Source organism: Grammomys surdaster, unplaced genomic scaffold, assembly GCF_004785775.1.
Source record: "Grammomys surdaster isolate TR1022 unplaced genomic scaffold, NIH_TR_1.0 63, whole genome shotgun sequence".
In the NCBI taxonomy this organism is placed as follows: domain Eukaryota; kingdom Metazoa; phylum Chordata; class Mammalia; order Rodentia; family Muridae; genus Grammomys; species Grammomys surdaster.
The window spans coordinates 14282034-14301559 of NW_021604565.1; the positions used below are offsets into that span (position 1 = coordinate 14282034).

The 19526-nt window shown below is 44.9% G+C and overlaps 1 protein-coding gene across 5 annotated transcripts in view; it reads right to left on the reverse strand.

Moving 5' to 3' along the window:
* Ncald (neurocalcin delta) overlaps nt 1-19526 on the reverse strand; it is a 175552-nt gene that overhangs the window by 24984 nt on the left and 131042 nt on the right. For 4 of the 5 annotated variants that reach the window (XR_003711258.1, XR_003711257.1, XM_028765860.1 and 1 more), the window contains exon 2: nt 1660-2056. Coding sequence is in view for 3 of the 5 variants with exons in the window: in XM_028765860.1 (XP_028621693.1) it covers nt 1660-2037 (378 nt within the window). In the remaining 2 variants the exon portion in view is untranslated. Of the gene's footprint in view, nt 1-1659; nt 2057-6865; nt 6879-19526 lie in introns of those variants that run through there. The other variant, XM_028765862.1, reaches the window with a different exon arrangement.

A 19526-nucleotide genomic window follows, 5' to 3' on the forward strand; every position in this document is an offset into this window, starting at 1 on the left:
GAGATAGATCAGCTCCTGGCAGCATCCCAATCTACTTCAAAGAAGATGGTCACCTAAGAACCTCCACATGGAGCTTGTTTCAGTTGTGGCAAGATGGCACTGTGCGGGGTGGGGGGGGGGCGGGTACCTGCTCCTTAACTTGACTGCAACAGCACACTGTCCAAACTGTATAAGCAGGCACTGGGAAGTTGATTGACCCACTCTACTGAAACAAGGTAGGCCAGTCCTTCAAAATTCCTGCTTCACAGATAATTCTGTTGGATATCCTGGGTCTGTTGGTGGAAGATTGAGTGTCCCACCAATACAGAGGAACCTTGAGTGACTGACCAGGTAACCATCATCTCTGTCATTTCTGTAGTTTTGGAAGATGCTCGCTCTGCACATCCTGTTTACCAAGGTAGTAGTATTTATCCTTCTCAGGTCTCTGATGGGGTTGAGGACTAGATAGTTACCATCTCACAGCTTTCCCTACTAAAGATTAAAGACATAAAAGCTTAAGTTGTTTAGGATCCAAGAAAATGTTTTAGGTTCTAAAAAAATGTTTTCATGTTGATAAATCCAAGTTATGATAAAAAATGATTTTGGTATAAAATTTTGGACTCACCAAGATAGGATAGATAGTAGAATATTTTCTCCAGGGTTGTCAAATACAAACAGAATGGACATTGTAAATAAAATTCTTACCTGATAGTTCTCATAATTGTTCTTATTATATATAGTTGATTGATGTTAGAGAAAAAGCCATTTATTGGGCCAAAAGGGGGAAAGGTAGTGAGTATTCTGTTTTCTTTAAAAGCCCAGTTATGTTATGTGATTATGTTTTTGTTTTCATCCCAGGTGTGGGATGTGAGGCTGGTTCAGATTGTCCATCCACAGCTCCTAACTATGATTTGTCTCTTGCTCTAAGAGGGATATGGTTTTTGCCAGCTGCAGATAGTTTACATTTGGAATTCTGGGGACTCTGGAGAGGGTATAACTGTGAGAGCCCTGAGAGAGCCTGGGGCAGCAGCCGCTCCCTCTGCTGCTGCTGGTTGCTGCTGTTGAGGTTTGTCAAGTGCTTGTGAGCAAAGAGACTAGAAGAAGAAATTGGATATCCTGATGATGAAGATTGAAATTGCTCCCAAGAACTCTGTAGTGTGTAGTTTTTGCTCCCCTGCTGGGCAGACCATGCTACCAACCCCACCCAGGTTCCCTCAGATCCACAGATAAGAAACCAACACACACATTAACTTAATTTTTAACCTGGATTATGGCTAAATTGTTTGGTGCTTCTAATCTCCCATGGCTAGTGTGCCCTTCCCAATACTCTTAGCTCAGCACCCTAAATTTACCCTCGACTTGAGTTGCTCAGTTACCTTTTTCTAGTTCAGCAATCCAAAGCTGCCCCTAGCTTTAGTTGTATTTCTAATCTCCCACGTGGAGAAACGGCCTGTGGCTGCTCTGCCCAAGATCTCACATGGCTGGTCATGTTTTCTACTCTGAAGCATGGCAAAAATCCTCCCCAACCCCCAACCCCTCTCCCCTGTGTCTGCTACCAAGTGGGTCAAACTAATTGCCCTGGTAACACACAGTTTACAGACTTAGTCCCATGCTCTCCCAGGTGCCTTCTGGGTCTTTCTTGTGATACTCAATGCTTCTCTAACAGGCCAGGGTCCTTACCTGTACAATCTCCAGCATTTCTGCCTTGCTGATGTAGCCATTACCATCCAGGTCATACATGCTAAAGGCCCACTTTAGCTTCTGCTCCAGCTTGCCCCTTGATGTCACACTCAGGGCTATGATGAACTCTCTAAAGTCTATTGTCCCATCTCCATTTGCATCGAAGGTGCGGAAGACATGCTCTGCAAATTTGGAAGCATCCCCATAAGGGAAAAAGTTCCCATATATTTTCTTAAACTCTTCCATTGATAAATGTCCGCTGGGGCAGTCTCTCAAGAAGCCTTTGTACCACTCCTGGATCTCATGCTCTGTGAAGTCTGTGCTTTCCAGTAAGTCCTGCATGACTTCAGGGCGAAGCTTGCTGTTCTGTTTCCCCATTCTGGTAGCAAGAATTCAACTGCAGAGAGAAAAGAAAATACATATGTTTTTTAGAGCTGTCCTTTAGGATCATGTGGTATTGTTCCTTTAGAAGAGGGAAAATCGGGCTGGAGAGATGGCTCAGCGGTTAAGAGCACTGACTGTTCTTCCAGAGGTCCTGAGTTCAAATCCCAGCAACCACATGGTGGCTCAAAACCATCCGTAATGAGATTGGATGACCTCTTCTGGTGTATCTGAAGACAGCTACAGTGTACTATTCATAAATAAAATAAATAAATAAATCTTTAGAAGAGGGAAAATCTAACAAACTCTACTAGCACAATGGCTAAACAAAATGATGGCAAATCAGGCCAGTCAGAGATGCAGAAAGGCCATGTTGCTAACCAGACCAGCTAGAAAACAAGATATGATTGGATGGATGGATGGATGGATGGATGGATGGACAGATGGATGGACAGATGGGTGGATGGATGGACAGATGGCTGGATGGACAGATGGGTGGATGGATGGATGGATGGACACATGAATGGATGGACATGTAGATGGATGGATGGATGGATGGATGGATGGATGGTCAGGTAGATGGATGGTCAGACAGAAGACAGATGGAAGGGAGGTAGATGATTTGTTTGTGGCTTATCAATTTGCAAGAGATCAAGTGTGCCTTTAAGAAAACTAAGGGTCTAATTTCAGACCCTATAAGTAGAACTAAAGGAACAGAAGAGGGATGGAGGGAAGAAGGGAGATAGGGAGAGAGAGGAATCAGCATGTTTCATTGTCGCTTTGCCTCCACATAAAGTGTGGCTCATATAACTGGACACCATAAGTGCAGGAAGAAGGACACCATGAACCTCTGCCAGGCTAATCCAGTTAGGTACAGCCAGAGGGAATCACTGACCACTTTGGGTTTAGATGGTAAAGATGATGCTTCAGAGAGTTGTTCATGTTCTATGGCTTAGGGAACAGGTCAAAGTTAACTTCTTAAATTACATATTACCTTGTATGTTCTTATCCTAACAGTAGCATATGTTCACAATCAAACAGGAAAATACTGCAGTGACTCATCGAGAACATACTAGCAACTTCCAAATCCTCATCATTGAGATAAACACAGCTAGTATTTTGGTGTATGTTCTTCAGAATTATGTGTGGATTTATTTCAGTATGTTATCAATATCTAGTTCCCAGATTAACTATGTTTTCAACCTAACCATGGTACAAAAGTGATGTATGTCTTGTAGGAACTGTGCTTTGGACCTTGTCCAGGCCAGTGACATTTGTTTCTGTAATCTCTCAACTGCTTGGCGGCAGCTGGGCCTCAGCTCTGTGGGCTGCATGGCTGGGAAGAGGCCACAGACATGGTTCAGCAGGACTTCTACTTGTGACTCTTCTTGCTCAAGAAAATTTTATGTGACCCTGGGTCACAAGGATATAAAACAGATACACAAATGAAACATTTGCTGACAATAAACCAGAAATTATTTTAAAACAATTCTTTTATAAACATGCACACTTTCCATGTGTTAAAGGCAACAGCAGAATTATCTAATGGGATGGCTATGCTTGTTGTCTAACACAATCTAGCCCAGAGATTCCAGATGGATATGAGGAAGGACAGCAGAAGAAATATTAGGCGTCTGTTTTCTGTGGTCAAAACATTCTGTTTTCACCCGAGTGAAACCCTTTGCATACAGAGTAGAAACCCACAGTTCATAACATAAAGTCACCTTGAATCTGAGCTGAGCAGTTTCAGGCAGCCTTCCTTGGCCTCCTGTGGTGCAGAAGCATGCATGTTGTGTGTTATAAAGTGTGTACATCGTGCCTTCTGAGTCAACGCTACAGTGAAGTCCCATGATGCAACTCAAGCAAGCCCCACCAGAAATATCTCAGATTCATTATGTGTTTGATTTTGAGTTAATTAAAATTTATTTTTAGATTTACTTATGGGCTTGAGAGCTTTACCTGAATAATGCATAGCAGTGCACCCATATGTGCCTAGGGTCTGAGGTCAGAGGAGGATATTGGATCCCCTGGAAGTGGAAATATGGACAGTTGTGAGCTGACATGTGGGTGCTGGGAACTGAACTGGGGTCCTCTGCAAGAGCATCAAGTATTCTTAACCTCTGAGCCACCTCCTCAGGCCCTGAGCCACCTCCTCAGGCCATGAGCCATCTCCTCAGGCCATGAGCCATCTCCTCAGGTCATGAGCCATCTCCTCAGGCCCTGAATTAACTTTTAGTGTTCAGAAACCTTTTACTTGTTGACAAACTTCCTCCATATTCCCCTGTGGGATCTGATGTGGAGACCTGAGCTACAGTGTAGAGCTTTGCTCTACAGTGGGCTGGGCTGCTAGGATTCTGGGTAGATGAGCTAGCTGTATTTGATGCATTTTCAACACAAATCACAATATTACAATTTACATTGGTTTAGCAGGATTTATCCCCATCATAAATTAAGGAGTGTTTCTACTTTTTAATGTTTTTTCCATGAATGTTCACTTCTGTGTACATGTATATTTGAATATGTGTGGGCTTAGGATATGTGTCCGCTTAGGACTGTGCAACCAGACAGAAGAACTGCCAAGGTTGAACAGGCCCAAACCCCAGAAAAATCTCAGAACTGAGAACAGCAGGGATGGAGCCAGCTCCCTGCCAAACTATCTGATCCGGAACATGTAACCATGACATTCTGCTGTGACAATCATCACATAGCATAAAACCCCGGAGTTCTCCATGGTAATGAGATATATCCATAGTCCCTGAGTGTTTAGCTAACGAGCTTCCCTTCCTCAGCATTCCTTTCTGCAAAAAGTATTTAATCTCTGGTTCAGGTTCACCCTGAGTAAGGTGTATGCATTTATATCTACCATCAAATAAAACAGTTTGAAAGAGCAAGGACCGTCTCCTTCATCAAGGATAGCTCTTGGGTGGGAAGGGGGCCTTTGTCATAAAGAGCCACACCTGAATCTCCTGGAGAAGACTTTCCCTCTTCCAGCCCCTCAGTACTCTCAGCAGTTACGCAAAATCAAATGGGATTCTACCCCTGTACTGGGCTCAGCTACCTCATTCTGGCCTGGTACACAGGGAAAGCATGGACACTCGGACCCCTATTCTTAACTCCCCATGGTCCTCAGCAGTATCTGGGCAACCAAGATGCCAGGAACCACAGCATCCGTCCCAGATCCCGCTGTTTCTTACCCAGGAAAACATGGGCTGGGATCCATATTACAGACTGTGTTCTGCCTCCCTCGAGTGGCTTGCTGGTGGTGTTTGGGTACCCCAGTGATGAGGCAGACACACAGTCAGCAACTATGTGTACACGTATGTTTGAATATGTGTGTCTATGCATATACATGGAGGCCAAATGAACATATCACGTTCCTTGCCACTACCCTTCACCTATGTCTTTGAGAAAAGGCGTCCCCTGGATCTGGGGTTCAGGTTTTCTTGGCTAGGCTGAAAACCAGGTAGCAAGTTCTAGCCATCCTCCTGTCTCTGCCTCTCTCTGAGTTGGGATTACAGATCTGCACTGGTGTGAGCTGATCACACGGGTGCTCAGATCTGAACTGTGATCCTCGTGACTGCACAGCAAGCACTCTGACCTGCTGAGCTGTCTCCCTAGCCCCGCCTTTCCATTTGTAAAACAGAACTGCAGTTTGTGTCACAGTTTCTTAACATGGTGCAGGGATGGAAAGTGCCTTTGATGGGGGTAGGGGCTAGCTGCACATACGGGCTTCCACTCACATAGTTAGTGTTCACTCAGCCGTTCTCAGACTTCTGGAGATGTAGATGCCAAGAGTAAGATGTGACCTTTCCCTTAGGACACTCATCCATGGTGCACAGGGAGCTGGTGGCAGTGAGGGTCACATGGGGTCAGAAGAGAGTGACTACAGGGAGGAGAGACACTCATGGTGGGGTGCCATCACAGGACATTCCTATATTTCTAACTTTAGTCTTGGACTTTCAGACCACTGAGTAATATTCTAGTTTCCTTTCTGTGATTGTGATACAGCTCTAACAAAAAGTCAACTTGGGGGAGGAACAGTTTTGTTTCAGCTTAGAGATCACAGCCCGTCATTGACAGAAGCCAGGGGAGGAACTTGAAGCAGAAACCATGAAGGACTGCTTGTTGGCTTTCTAGAAGACTCCAACTATTTGCTTAGAGAATGGTGCTGCCCACAGTGGTCTAGGGCCTCCTATATCAGTGAGCAATCAGGGGAGTGCTCTGAAGATATGCCCACAGGCCAATCTGAGCTAGGGTATTCCTTTCTCAATTGACTCTAGGCCACTTGGAGTGACAGAACACACCCCTTCACATAGTCAGGACACATCCCTTCACACAGTAGGGGCTCTACCCTTGTATTTCTGACTACCTGAAGGACAACATAGCCTAATTTTAATCCTGTCTCTGATTTTCCACTTAGGGATCTTTACAATTTACATCAGTCTCCTGGGCTGCCGTCTGCCCTGCAGGCAGATCTTAATGGCAGTTAGGCTTTGTCTCTCAAGGGCCCATCCCACAGGGCACACTGTGAACTAAGGCCCCAGGAACAAGTGGCAGAAACATCATCAGTAGACAGAAAGATGACTAATGACTAGATGGCCGTGCAGGCTGGTCATGGAAGACAGGAAGTGGCTCTGAGCCCCTCACTCAAGAAATCTCTACAGGGCAGTGTTTGCAGCTCACAGCACTCAAATTTCATTTATAAAATCCATAGAACAGGAAACATGAGGGATCCTTATCAATTGCCTGATTGGTTGGTTTTTTACTTTCTCGAGTTTTATTTTCTTCAAACTTGACACATAATAGTTAGACTGATGTGGCTTACAATGTGATGTCTTTGTAGATGCACGACTGGTGTGATGATCTCATCGGGCTAATTAGCATACGAATCATCTTGAACATCCACCATTTCACTGTGAGGAGAGCATTCGAAAGTCCCCTTCCTAGCTATTTGGAAACACACAACGCACTACTGTTAATGATGCCCTCAACTGTCCAAACAGCAGAGCCCAGCCCCCTTCCCATCTGGCTGTGGTACACCAGTCTCATTCCGTTTTAGAATCTGAGTTCCGCATTGAGGACAGGATCTGGCTCACGTGCAGGCAACCTCTGAGGGGTAGGTTGAGGACTTTCCTTCTATTAGCGTGAGCCACAGCAGCTGCCAGGAGGCCTAGTTCAGAGGTCTGTGCAAACGCGAAGTAGAGGAAAATCTACATCTACAGAGAAAAATTAACTTACAAATGAAGCCCAGGTCGAATTTATAAACTGAGTGTTCCAGTAATGTTCACTTCCCTCTTCTGGAAGTAAAAATTCTCCCCAAATAGATTGGTTTATCAGAATTTTAAAACCCTCATTTTGTTGCTATGGTGGCAATTTGCCTGAGGCCAAAATTCAGAAACAAGAGTGGATACATAATGCAGAGAGCCAAAAACATTTAATGAAATCTACAAGTGATTTCAAGTTCCCCTTTCAGGAGATCTGTAGACTTCATCTCTTTTGTTTGGTATCTAGTCAGATTGCTGCCACGGTTTCTAATCAGATTGCCACCATTACAATTTTGTTATATGCAAATCATCCAGGGCCCAAGGTAGGGGGGGGAGTTGCTATTTTAATATTTAAATCTACTTGTTTAAAGAATAATTTCTTTTCCTGTAGAAACAGGTCTATTTTTTCAAAACCAACTTAATGTCCTTCCCCAGACTTTACAAAGTCCTTCTCGCTTATTTGTACAAGGAACACATTGCCCCAACATCTTGGCTAAGTCTCTCACAAGACTGATCTGTGTGCAGCTATTTTTCAGTAAACACTAATTAAACTCATTAGCACAGAAAGACTGGAACACAAACAAAGAAGAACATACGCTAAGTTGTTTGGGAAGCGGGTATTTGTGGCTTAGTCCAGTATTCGTTTCTGTAGCTGTCATCAAAGACTTGACTAAGGACTGATTGATGTCTGACCTTGATGAAGCATCTGCCTTTGCTTGGTCTGACAGACAACAAAAGCCTAAGAGACCCCTGATAGGCTTTTGTTCACGGGGAAGAGATTTTCTTTTGGAAAATGGGACCCTGCACCTCTTTGAGTCAAAAGGGCACAGAGAATAACACCAGAGAAATACTACCTTAACTAACAGTCAGGGTCAAATTCTTTTCATTGCTTCACACAGTAATTAACTGAGTTTGAACATAGTGAGACAACTGCTCAGGACCAAGGCAAAGTGCTTGGGTTCAGGGACTGGAGAGAGTTCATCAGGAAAAAGTGTGCATTGTTCTTTCAGAGAACCTGAGTTCATGTCTCACCTCCACATTCCCACACTGGGGAGGCTCACAATCACCTGTAACTCCATCTCTAGGAGATCAGTCATGGATAACTGCACATGCATGCACATATACACACATAAATAAAATAAGATTAAAAAAAAAGAGAGAATGCTTGGGTTTGAAGGCTACCTTTGTTGAACTGTTGAGCAGATCATTTAGTTTGGGGTGCACCTCTGTAAAATAAATTCAATATTCCAAGTTCACATTTTACTGACATGATGTGAGAATTCAGTGAGGTAGTCACATATATAAAGTTATAGTATTGAGTTAGGAATGGTTGTCATGGTAACCCCAAAGACCAGTGTGTTACAAGTTTGGTCCCCAGTGGTACCAAAGTGTAAGAGCTATTAAGAAGCTTGGCCTGGTAGAAAGTAGTAGGTTAAGGGGTTCCTGCCTCATAAATGATATAATGCTGCCAAGAAAGAGAGAGAGAGAGAGAGAAAGAGAGAGAGAGAGAGAGAGAGAGAGAGAGAGAGAGAGAGAGAGAGATGAGTCCCGTGGATTAGTTCCCGAGAGAATGGGTTATTACAGAAGAACCAGCCTGGCCTCTTCCCAGATTCCTGTTTCCTGTCTTGCCATGTGATCTCTCTCTTTGTCAAATGTGCTGCTACCATGTTGTGATATGATCTGATGGCCCTCACCAGACATCAGCCCACCTAATCAGAGTTGTCCTACCTCCCAAACTGTGACATAAATAAACATTCTTTCTGTGTGAATACAGCCCCAGATGCTTTGTTTTAGCAAAATAAAAGGCTAAGACGATGGCCCCTTATCCACTAAGTACTCCAAGGAGTCTTCACACAGCCCTGTGGAATGGGCAGGGCAGGTGTTCTTCATTTTATTAGCAGAGAGATTAAAACTCAGAAAGACTAACCGACATGACCCAAGCAACACAGCTCGCAGAGAAGCCAGCATGCGAGCCTGGACTGCTGTCCAGTGTTTTCACAGTGCCCTATTCTGTTATGAACAAAGCATATGTAGAAGTTATAACAGCTTTGTAATTTTAAAGAAGGAAGTGGATGGAGAGTGCAGACAGTCTCCTGTTGTAACCCCTCTATGCCACAAATAGGTACTAAATGTCTGAGGGGAGAGAAGGGATCCACCAGGGGACAACAGCCAAAGACTCTCCCTTTTATAGAGTTTACAGTCAGTGGCAAAAGACGTAAAGGAGACAAGAACAGTAGGCAGAATGTTGGGTGTACATGTGCATGGAGAAGGTAAAGAGGGAAGGGTGGAGAGGGCCAGGAGAGTTAGAATTTTGAGTAAGAAGCCAGAGAAGGCCTCACTGAAAAGTACCATGGGCCAGAGTTGTGTGGGTGGATGAGAACAGTTAGCTAAGTTGTTCTGAACTAGGGGCACACTTGGCATGACCCAGAATGTGACAGAGTGGAGGGCATGAGTAGGTGAGAAATGGGGCCAGTGGGGCCACAGGGGATCAGACCATCCGTGGGTCCCAGAGGAGACTACAGGGAGTCGGCCATGAGCTGCAGAAGTGAGGAGTGGCTAGTTTCCATCAGCACCGTTACGGCTGCTGCGCTGAGATAAGCCAAGGGGAGAAACTAAGGAGACAGCGAGGGAGGCCCTGCAGTGATCCAGGCACAGGCGGTGACAGTCACAGCCATGGAAGGGACATGTGGCTGGATTCTAGGCACAGCTTGATGGTAGAGTACCTGGGCTATAAGGTGGAGAGAAAAACAAAACATCCAAACAAAAAATAAAATGGTTCAGCCTGATGCCGAGTGTTTGGCCATAGTAGTTCCAAGGATTGACACAGACATTGGAAAAATGCAGAAACAGGGCTTTTGGGGGTGATTAGGGAGTCATGGACATCAGCGCTCAGCTGTGCATGTGGTAATCCCAAGATGTCTATTTTTCATGCAGCTGCAGAAGACAAGCAGCTAGCTGAGAACCTAGAGGTCTGGCGTCAGGAGGAGTCTGTGTCTGTATACAGAGCTTACAGCCAAAGACTCGTTCCATCTCCGAAGCCAATGTGTCTGAAGATGCTGACATCGGACCTTAGACAATGGGACGGAACCAACAAAGGAGAAGGAGGAGAAGGAGGAGGAGGAGGAGGAGGAGGAGGAGGAGGAGGAGGAGGAGGAGGAGAAGGAGAAGGAGAAGGAGAAGGAGAAGGAGAAGGAGAAGGAGAAGTCAGAGCTGGCAGGTAGTAAGAAAACACAGAGACCAAGCCCACTCCTTCTGCAGAGGTCCTTCAAGCCCAGTTCAAGGCTGCACCCTGAAATCTCAGGATGAACGGGAACTGCCGCTCCTGGGTCCTGTCCAATTTCTGTCATCTTTCTCACATCCGAGTCTGCTCCGTCTCAGTAAAGGACTCCCCCTCACCTCCAGTGGCTCACTTCAAGACACAAGGATTGTCTTTTGCTTTAATGCCTTTGGCATGGGACATCGATTCTCTAACCAGAATCTCAAATCCACCCTGCCACCATATTCATCACTACCCCAGTGAGACAGCAGTGGGTCCTTCCTTTGCCTGAGCCCCACTTTTCACCCTCATTTCTTTCTTCCTACCCCGGTTCCAAGCTAATCTTCACGCAGTATCGAGTGACTTTACCAAAAAGCTGTGCCGTCTCCCACCTCTGCTAGATCACTTGTTTGCTTTGGGTTTTGAGACAGGGTGTAGGAGCAGAAACTGGTCTCAAATTTGAAATGCTCTGTGTTCTACATGCGTGCCTCCTCAAAATCCTACAGGGCTCCACACCATCATCAGAATATGCTCTGTGCTCCCTCTGCTTGCCCTCCGCTGTGAAAATCTGTGGTCTCCTCCCTGCAGTCTCCCCACTCCAGACGTGCTGAGTTCTCAAGGACTTTTGCCTCAGCTCCTCCCTTCCTCAGGTAGATACATCCCTCAGGTACTCCTTTATCCTCAGGTACTCCTTTATTCTCAGGTACTCCTTTATCCTCAGGTACTCCTTTAAACACTGGCATTCGACTTTAATCGTTTACTCCATGAACGGCAGTGTGGAATTTTTTTAAACTTCTTTTGGGCCACATCCAATCTTCTAGGCGGAGGAAAAAGGAAAAGAAAAAAGAAGTGTGGATTTTGGTCATAGATGGAAAACAACAAATAACAAGAAAACGGCAAATTATCAACAGAGAACCAAAAAGCCAAGAGGTCAACTTTCCCAAGAAATGAAATCACAATTCAAAACAAACAAACAAACAAACAAACAACCCAGCACACCTCCACTAAAGGCAATGGTGGCTCATGGATGCTCTCTCCAAGCCGCGACCTCCCATCCTCCCTCTCTGCATCTGTGGAGGGAAGATGGAAACCTTGCTCTTCTGTGATTCCCCAAAAGGTTTCGAAAACTCCGTTGCTTCATTCCTCAGCTCCCAGAATTAGATTTTCCAGGGAAAAGCCCATAACTTACCCTAGACAGCCTGGCTAACTTTGGAGGAGAAGTCTCGATCTAAGCTGTACTGAGGTCTCCTAAAATGGAATTTACAAGGTGCTAGCGGCCAAAGTCTAGTTCGCTGCAGTGAAGAACACAGAACCCTCGGCAGTCCCCATAAGAGAGCAGGGTGATTAAAACGTCTGCCTCGTGTGTGGGGAGCCTAACCGTCTCCACTAACCATTGCTTCGGCTCCTCTGTTTCAACGACAAAAACACAACTAGAAAAACATCAGGAAGAAAATCACAAACACAATGGATAAATGGAGTGATGTGACCTGTACCATGACTTGTTTTAGAAGCCTGCATCTGACAGTTCAAATCCACAAATTCATCTCTAGGTTGTGTGTGGGGGGCGGGGAGGGCAATGACTCAGCAGGAACCTGAGGCGTCCATGATCTTCAGAACTTCCCTTCAGCAAAACCAGTGAACAGAGACAGGAGACCACTCAGGCAGATTAGGAAATTGAACCAATGCATCAAGAGAGGAGTTAGATATGAAAGAGGGAGGATTGGGAACTGTGTAATAGTCCTACACCAAAGAATATTCTGAACCAAAGAATATTCTCTCCTGTAGCCTGTGGTCATGGACACAGGACTCAGAGCTTGCTGAAGAGGTTGGTGAGATGGCTCAGCAGTTAAGAGCTTGCTGTTAAAAGAGGACTCAGGTTTAGTTCCCAGCACCCAAATGGCAGCTCACAACTGTCTGTAACTCCAGTTCTAGGGAACCTGATGCCCTCTTTTGGCCTCCTTGGCCTCCTAAACATAGGTGGAACACATAAATTCACACAGGCACATACTTGTAAATGACAGAGAAAGAAAATTTAAGTGGCTTGTCATTCGGATAATTGTACAAAGCCGCTACTTATAGTGAAGCCCCAGGAGAATGGTCAGGACTTCCTGGGTGATGGCCACATACTCGCACTCTCTGCGAGCATGCATAAACTGAACTGGCACGGAAATTGATGTTGAGCTTCAGGCTTGATACACAGTTCTTCTTTTGTGTCCCCTACAGCACTAGATGAGGCCCAGCTTTGCTCTGTGTGAGCTCAGGGGTTACAGTTTCTAAAGATGTTGGAGACCTGTTCATATGATTTTAGGCTAGCAAAGGATTGGCCTTGGGCTGTTTTCAAAGTTTTATTTTTTGTATCAATGTCCATAAAACATGCATTATTGATAAAAAAAAATCTAGATAGGTCATCATCTAACAATACTCTTCCCCTCTCTTAAAATAGAGAAACATCACGTTTGGCTAAGTTTATCACCAAAGACTGCATCATTTTGATAATACCCTGCTGTCTGCATTGTATATGTTCTAATATCCTGTGTGGATGCCAACTCTCTATATAATTATACTGTTTTTCTTATACACATATATCGAGGATAAAGTTTAATTTATAACTTGGACACAAGAGATTAACAATAATGTATAAGAAAATAAAACCATATTGCATCTCAATAAAGGTTATTGAACTGTTTGTTGTTAGAATGTTCCTCAAACTACATCCATTTTTGTTAGGTATGGGTAACTGAAGCTGCCAGCAGGGAACCCTCAGGTAACATGGATGCTACAATGAGGCTGGCTGCAAAACATTTAACAACAGTGCTTGGTGGCTCAAGCCTTTAACCAGCACTCAGGAGGCAGAGGCAGGTACATCTCTGAGTTCATAACAGCTTGGCCTACTAGTGAATTCTCAGCCAGCCAGAATTATATGGTGAAAAACTGTCTTAGGGAAAAAAAATCTAAAGAAAAAGAGGCTGTAAAAATGAGAGAGTGGCTGTTCTGACTTTGATACCATGTTAGAGAAAATAGCTGGGTTTTTATGGCATCTTTCTGGCAACCACTAGTCCAGCTAATCCCGCTAGTCCTCCTCATAGATAGCCAGCAGTTGGAAGTGAACTTACCTTGCCCACTTAAAGGATCCATGAGTTATTGGACAGGCCTCACACGAGATGGTCACTGCCCACAGCCTATACTACAGGACTGACCTAGTGAAGAAATCATGTGAGTGTCAGAAGTCAAGAGCTTTGGACTAAGTCTTTACAGGCGTGGCTACCTGACTGTTCCATCACAGTTGACTACAGCCATGTTAGGGGCTAGTGCTGGAGAAGAGTGGGGTGCTCTGTGACCCCAATAGTCTCTCAGGGCTGCCACGGCCCTACCACATGGAGTTGCTCAGAATTCTGATTTCAATAAATGTCTGTTCAACTTAAGACATGAAATATTCTTATTTTAAACCTTAAACTATCATTTAACAGTAATCGCTGTGACAGCAGACACAGCACAGAGCTTCCTAGACCAGGGCAGCCAACAGATCAGTGTCAGCCACCCCATGCCATGTCTCTTACCAGCAGCTGGAGGACCAGAGGCTCAAAGCCCCAATTTTAGACTTCCTCTGGGGGCCACAAGTGCATTTAGTAAGTGGTTCCAGGCCCCACGGAGTCCAAAAATAGTTCATAATTTTTAAAATCTATTTGGTATACTGCTTCCGGGCTTAGAAGGAACAGTTCTATAAAAATAATCCTACATGGGGTAAGGAAGTAGCAAGAATCTGGGACTTGGGATATGAATTCATAGACGTTTCATTAATATTTTTCTTTGAAAGTCTGTGATTTTACTCCAAGTAGCAGAGTCATGAAGAAGTGAACACCTGTGATGAGTTCACGCAGCTGTAGTCCCAGGGGAGGGTGACCCAGTCTACCCTTCCCACCTCTGTCCTTGTATCCACGGCCAGGCTGGTTTTGGTGTTTGACTGGCTGATTATGCTAAACATGTATCCTGGAACCCCTCCCCACTCTGGCCCTCCTCATCCCTTTCACACCAGAGACCATCAAAAATGCTTCCTGCTCCTTCTCAATGCTGGTAAGTGTGTCTCATCCTGCTTAACTCCCCTTGATATCTCTTCTCTAGTCTTCATGTCACAGTAAATGCCATTAGACAGAGAACAGCGCTAGAATAAATGAAAAAAAAAATAAAGTGTTTCCAACTGTTGTAAGTAGGTCAAACAAGCTTCTGTGTTTCTCTCAGACTTTATACCTGAGCTGGGGACAACTGAGGCAGTATTAATAGAGATACAGAACCAGTCACATTCCTCGTAGTGGTGATAAAACATTCCACAGAGGAAACTTCAGGTTTTGGGTTTTGGCTTATGGGTCAAAGGGCCAGCCCATCCTGGTGGAGTGGTGTAGCCCGTGGCAGTGGAGCTTGTGACTGCTTACATCATGGAGGCTGATTAGAAATAAAGAGCTTAAGAGACTGAGGTAGTGGCCAACTAATAACCAGCCCAACTTCAGATCTACCCCATGGGCAAACACCAATCCCTGACACTATTAACAATACTCTGTTATGCTTGCAGACAGGAGCCTCGCGTAACTGTGAGACTCCACCCAGCAGCTGACTGAAACAGACACAAACTTACAGCCAAACGTTGGATAGAGCTTGGACTCTTATGGAAGAATTGGGAGGAAATTGAGGGCCCTGGAGGGGATGGGAACTCTACAGGAACCTACAGGGTCAACTAACATAGACCCTTCTGGGCTCTCAGACTGAACCACCAACCAAAGAACATACATGGGCTGAACCTACTCCCCCACCCCCACACATATGTAGCATATGTGCAGCTCAGTCTTCATGTGGGTCCCCCAACACTGTAATGGGGACTGTCCCTAAGTCTGTTGCCTGCCTGTGGGTCCTGCTTCCCTAACTTGGCTGCCTTGTCTGACATTGGTGGGAGAGGAAGCACCTAGCCTCACAGAGACTTGATGCATCAGGGTTGGGGAATATCCAGGGAGTCCTCTAGCTTCTCAGGGGAGAAGGAGAGGAGGTGACCGGGAGAAAGGAGTTCAATGATAGAAATGTAAAGTGAATAAATAAATAAATAAATGGGGAAAAAAAGAACAAAAGATCTCAGACAGAAACCAAAAGCAAATATCATTAAAGCCACCTGCAGCTGAGTTTGGCAGGTAGCAACCATGTCTGTAAGGTTCCACCGTTATCTAAGACATCACTGTGACCTTCGGACCAAGTGGTCAAGCACATGAGCTTGTGGGACACACATAGAAACCTTAAACACCTCCTCTCTGCTGACTAGGCCTGGAGAAGCAAAAACACCCTGCTGTCTATGCCCCCCACATATATAGTCACCCACTTAAAAATGCCCACATTGCAGGACTTGGAAATGTATTGACCCTTTTAGAGCCAAGTGTGAAGAAAACCATTTTCTGCCTTTTCTAGATTAATGTGACTTCTGGTCAGTCAGGCTTAAGCTTGCTTGCAAAGAGCTTATTAGTAGGTGCAGCCTAGCAGTCACGGTGCTGCCAGCCTCTATGGCAAGCTGCCGAGATGAGCTAAGCCAAGGGGAGATCAGAGCTGTGCTTCTGTCATGCATAACCAGTAAACACCTTAAATTTATGAGGCAGGCACAGCGTATACTCAGAAGCACCAATAAAACCATCGTGCAAACGGCTGGAACTGACAGCCTAATTCTTCCTTATTGAGGGTCTGTTTGAAGACTTCAATATGTTTGCTTTCACAGCCAAACCCAGACTCTGAGGATGATCATGATGAAAGAACGCCAGGAGGAAATAAAATATGAAATTCAAGTGAACATTTTTGTGGAAGGAGAAAGCAATAAAGGCAAGGTGTGGTATGGTGACCAACCACTCTGTGTAAGGGGCACGGACTGACCAATACTCTGCCCCTAGGGATGGGTGACAGCGTATGCAATGACAGGGAACATCATTCCTATTTTCCAAGCCAATTACTTGTTTCTGACTAGCACTTTCCATCATGATAGCATTATGCAAAAGGAAGATTTGATTGTGTTCACAGAGAAACGGGTAATAAAAGGATATAAAAGCTCAGCACAAAACAGAGGGTAAGCATGTATGATGGATTATTCAAAATCTTAAAAACTGTATTTTAACAGTGATAGTCACATAGCATACTAACCTGATCCTTGTCTTATTCCTCATTAGTTTACAAAGATTCTGTGTGTCTAGAGGCTGTTGTGATAGATTAAGCTTATCTTTAGTAAGTCACTGATGGGGGAGGTGATTAGGAGCCTCACCCTTAGAGAAGGCACCATTGACAGTTGCCAGCTTCTGGGGAAGGGAAAGTTGGTTTTCTTTAAGGATGTGGCCCCTGGTAGGTCAACCATGTTCCATTGGATGGCCCCACACTGTTGAAGATTGGTGCTAATAATTTGAATCTGCATGCCTAGATGCTGATGGCCCTTGTCCCCAGTTGGGTTTTGATCTATCAATAAAGATGCCAGCAGCCAATGGTTGGGCACAGGGCAGAACCCTTAGAGTTGTGTGGGTAGGATCAGGGAGATTCAGCTGGACTGGGGAATAAGAAGGGGATGACACAGGAGCGGTAGGAGAGAAAGCCACCCAACCATGTGAGACTTCGGGTGGGTGGCCACTGGCCACTTCCCCGACTGGGCCTGGGGTAGCAGGAGAAGGTTAAGGAGTGCCCAGCCTTTGAGGTAGCCAAGGCATTTAAAAATAAGCTTGTGTGTGTGTGTGTGTGTGTGTGTGTGTGTGTGTCTTTCATCCACTGATCCAAAGAGACCCTGGGAGGGTGGCTGGTATCACAGTCTGCCAAGAGCTTCAAGCAGAGTATTTAAAAACTAAACACAACACCTATAAGTTTACAGGCAGCACAAATTAGACTCAGAGAGTTTCATATTTATGGGAGTGTGTGTATGTATATGCATATGTGTGTGCATGTATGTGTGCATATATATGTGTGAGTGCATGTGTATATGTATGTGTATGTATGCATGTGTGTGCATATGTGTATGCACTTGCGTGCATGTGTGTGTGGGGGTGAATATTTTTAAGGGACACTAACGTGAATGGTGGTGGGAGCTGGATCGGGGAAGAATTGGAGCTGAATATGATTGAACTACATTGTATGCATATATGAAATCCCCAAAGGATTAATAGAAATTTTATTTTAAAAAAGCTAGAATGAATATTATTCTTACACTAAAAGTACAAACCACGTCCTATCATTTGCATAAAAATCATGGTATGATTTTTTTTCTTAAAGAGATGTTGTATCCAGTTGAATTACTTCACATTGATTTCTTAAAAGCTTGTTGTGTACCTGGATAGCATGGTAGACTAAGACCAGGTAGGATGGACTGCTGAGGGACTTTCAGGTGGTAGACTAGATAGATAACTGTTTACCTTAGAACCACAGTCCCCACATTTAAAAAGCACAGGCTAGGAAAGATTCTAGAACAGGAAAACATTTAAATCTACAATAAGGATAAGACAATCTTTATGGCAAGGTTGGATTCAGGAGTAGTTACAATGGTTGGTATTAGGCCTATACCCAAACTAACAAATGTGTAGGTGTCTTTATGTGATCACTGTGGAGAGGACAGTGTACACGATGTTGTCAGGTGTGCTGGCCAGTGTCATGTCAACCCCACAGAAGCTAGAGTCATCTGAAAGGAGGGAACTTCAGTTGAGGAAATGCTGCCATAAGATCTGGCTGGAGGGCATTTTCTTAATTAGTGACTGATGTGGAGGGCCCAGCATGTTGTGGGCGGTGCTGTCCCTGAGCTGCTGGTCCTATAAGAAAGCAGGCTGAGCAAGCCAGTAAGCAGCACCCTCCGTGGCCTCTGCATCAGCTCCTGCCTCCATGTTCCTGCCCTGTTTGAGTTCCTGTCCTGATTTTCTTCAAAGATGACCTATGATGTGAAAGTGTAAGCTGAATTAACCCTTTCAATCCCAACTTGCTCTTCAGGTGAATCCAAAGAGAGAGAGAAGATTTTGTTTTGAGTGTCAAAAGCCTGAATTCCTCAGCCTCCCTCAATAGACACAGCTGTGACATGTCTGAGGCTGTTTTATCAGCCACAGATGCCAAAAGGAACAGGATGACAATAAGCCAGTCTCCGCACAGGTTTATGGGATGGGATTATAAAATGCCCCAAGGGTAAAGCATGCAGGAGCTGTCTGAATGCAGCATCTCATGACTAAGTGTGAAGGTGGCAAAGATATCTCACCTAACACACCAGGAAGGGACAGCAGGGTCCCTTCAGGCCAGCAGGCAGGATGGGAAAACTCAGAAGAGTGTTCTCACACAGCCCTTAAGAAAAGCTGGCAAAACATCCAAACGCACAAAGCATGTGGCACTGACTGGAAGGAGGGCCTGTGTAACTTGGGAATGGTAAGACTAAAGGAGGTTCAGCCCCAGCCGTTGCTCCTCTCAGGGATCCTTTCTGTTTTCATCAGCTTTCATCATCCTTGACAAATCTCCAGCCTGTGTAAGACTCAGTGGAGTCAGGGTGGGGAGCTGAGGCATGCTCTGTTTACTAGTCCTGAATCAGAGCCTGCTCTACCTCTGTAGAGGTGCTCCCCACCCCCAAGCCCGAGCAGAACAGTGGTTAGCTTCTAGAAATGGGGACATTTTAAATAACTCCATTTTCGGAGAAGATCATAGCTTCACATCATGTAACTGACAGTTCATTTGGGGCTGGGCCGTGGTGGTGCACACTTTTAGATTCCAGCACTTGGGAGACAGAGGTGGATGTCTGTGAGCTCAAGGCCAGCCTGGTCTACAGAGTAGGTACCAGGACAGCCAGAGCTACAGAGAAATCCTGTCTCAAGCTAAAACAGAACAACAAAAAAAAAAATTCAAAGTTCCCTTGGGTAGTGTTCGTAACTCAAGGACTAATCAACATAACCTAGAAGCCTTACACAGAATAGAGCACAGGCAGAATGCATCTTACACAGAATAGA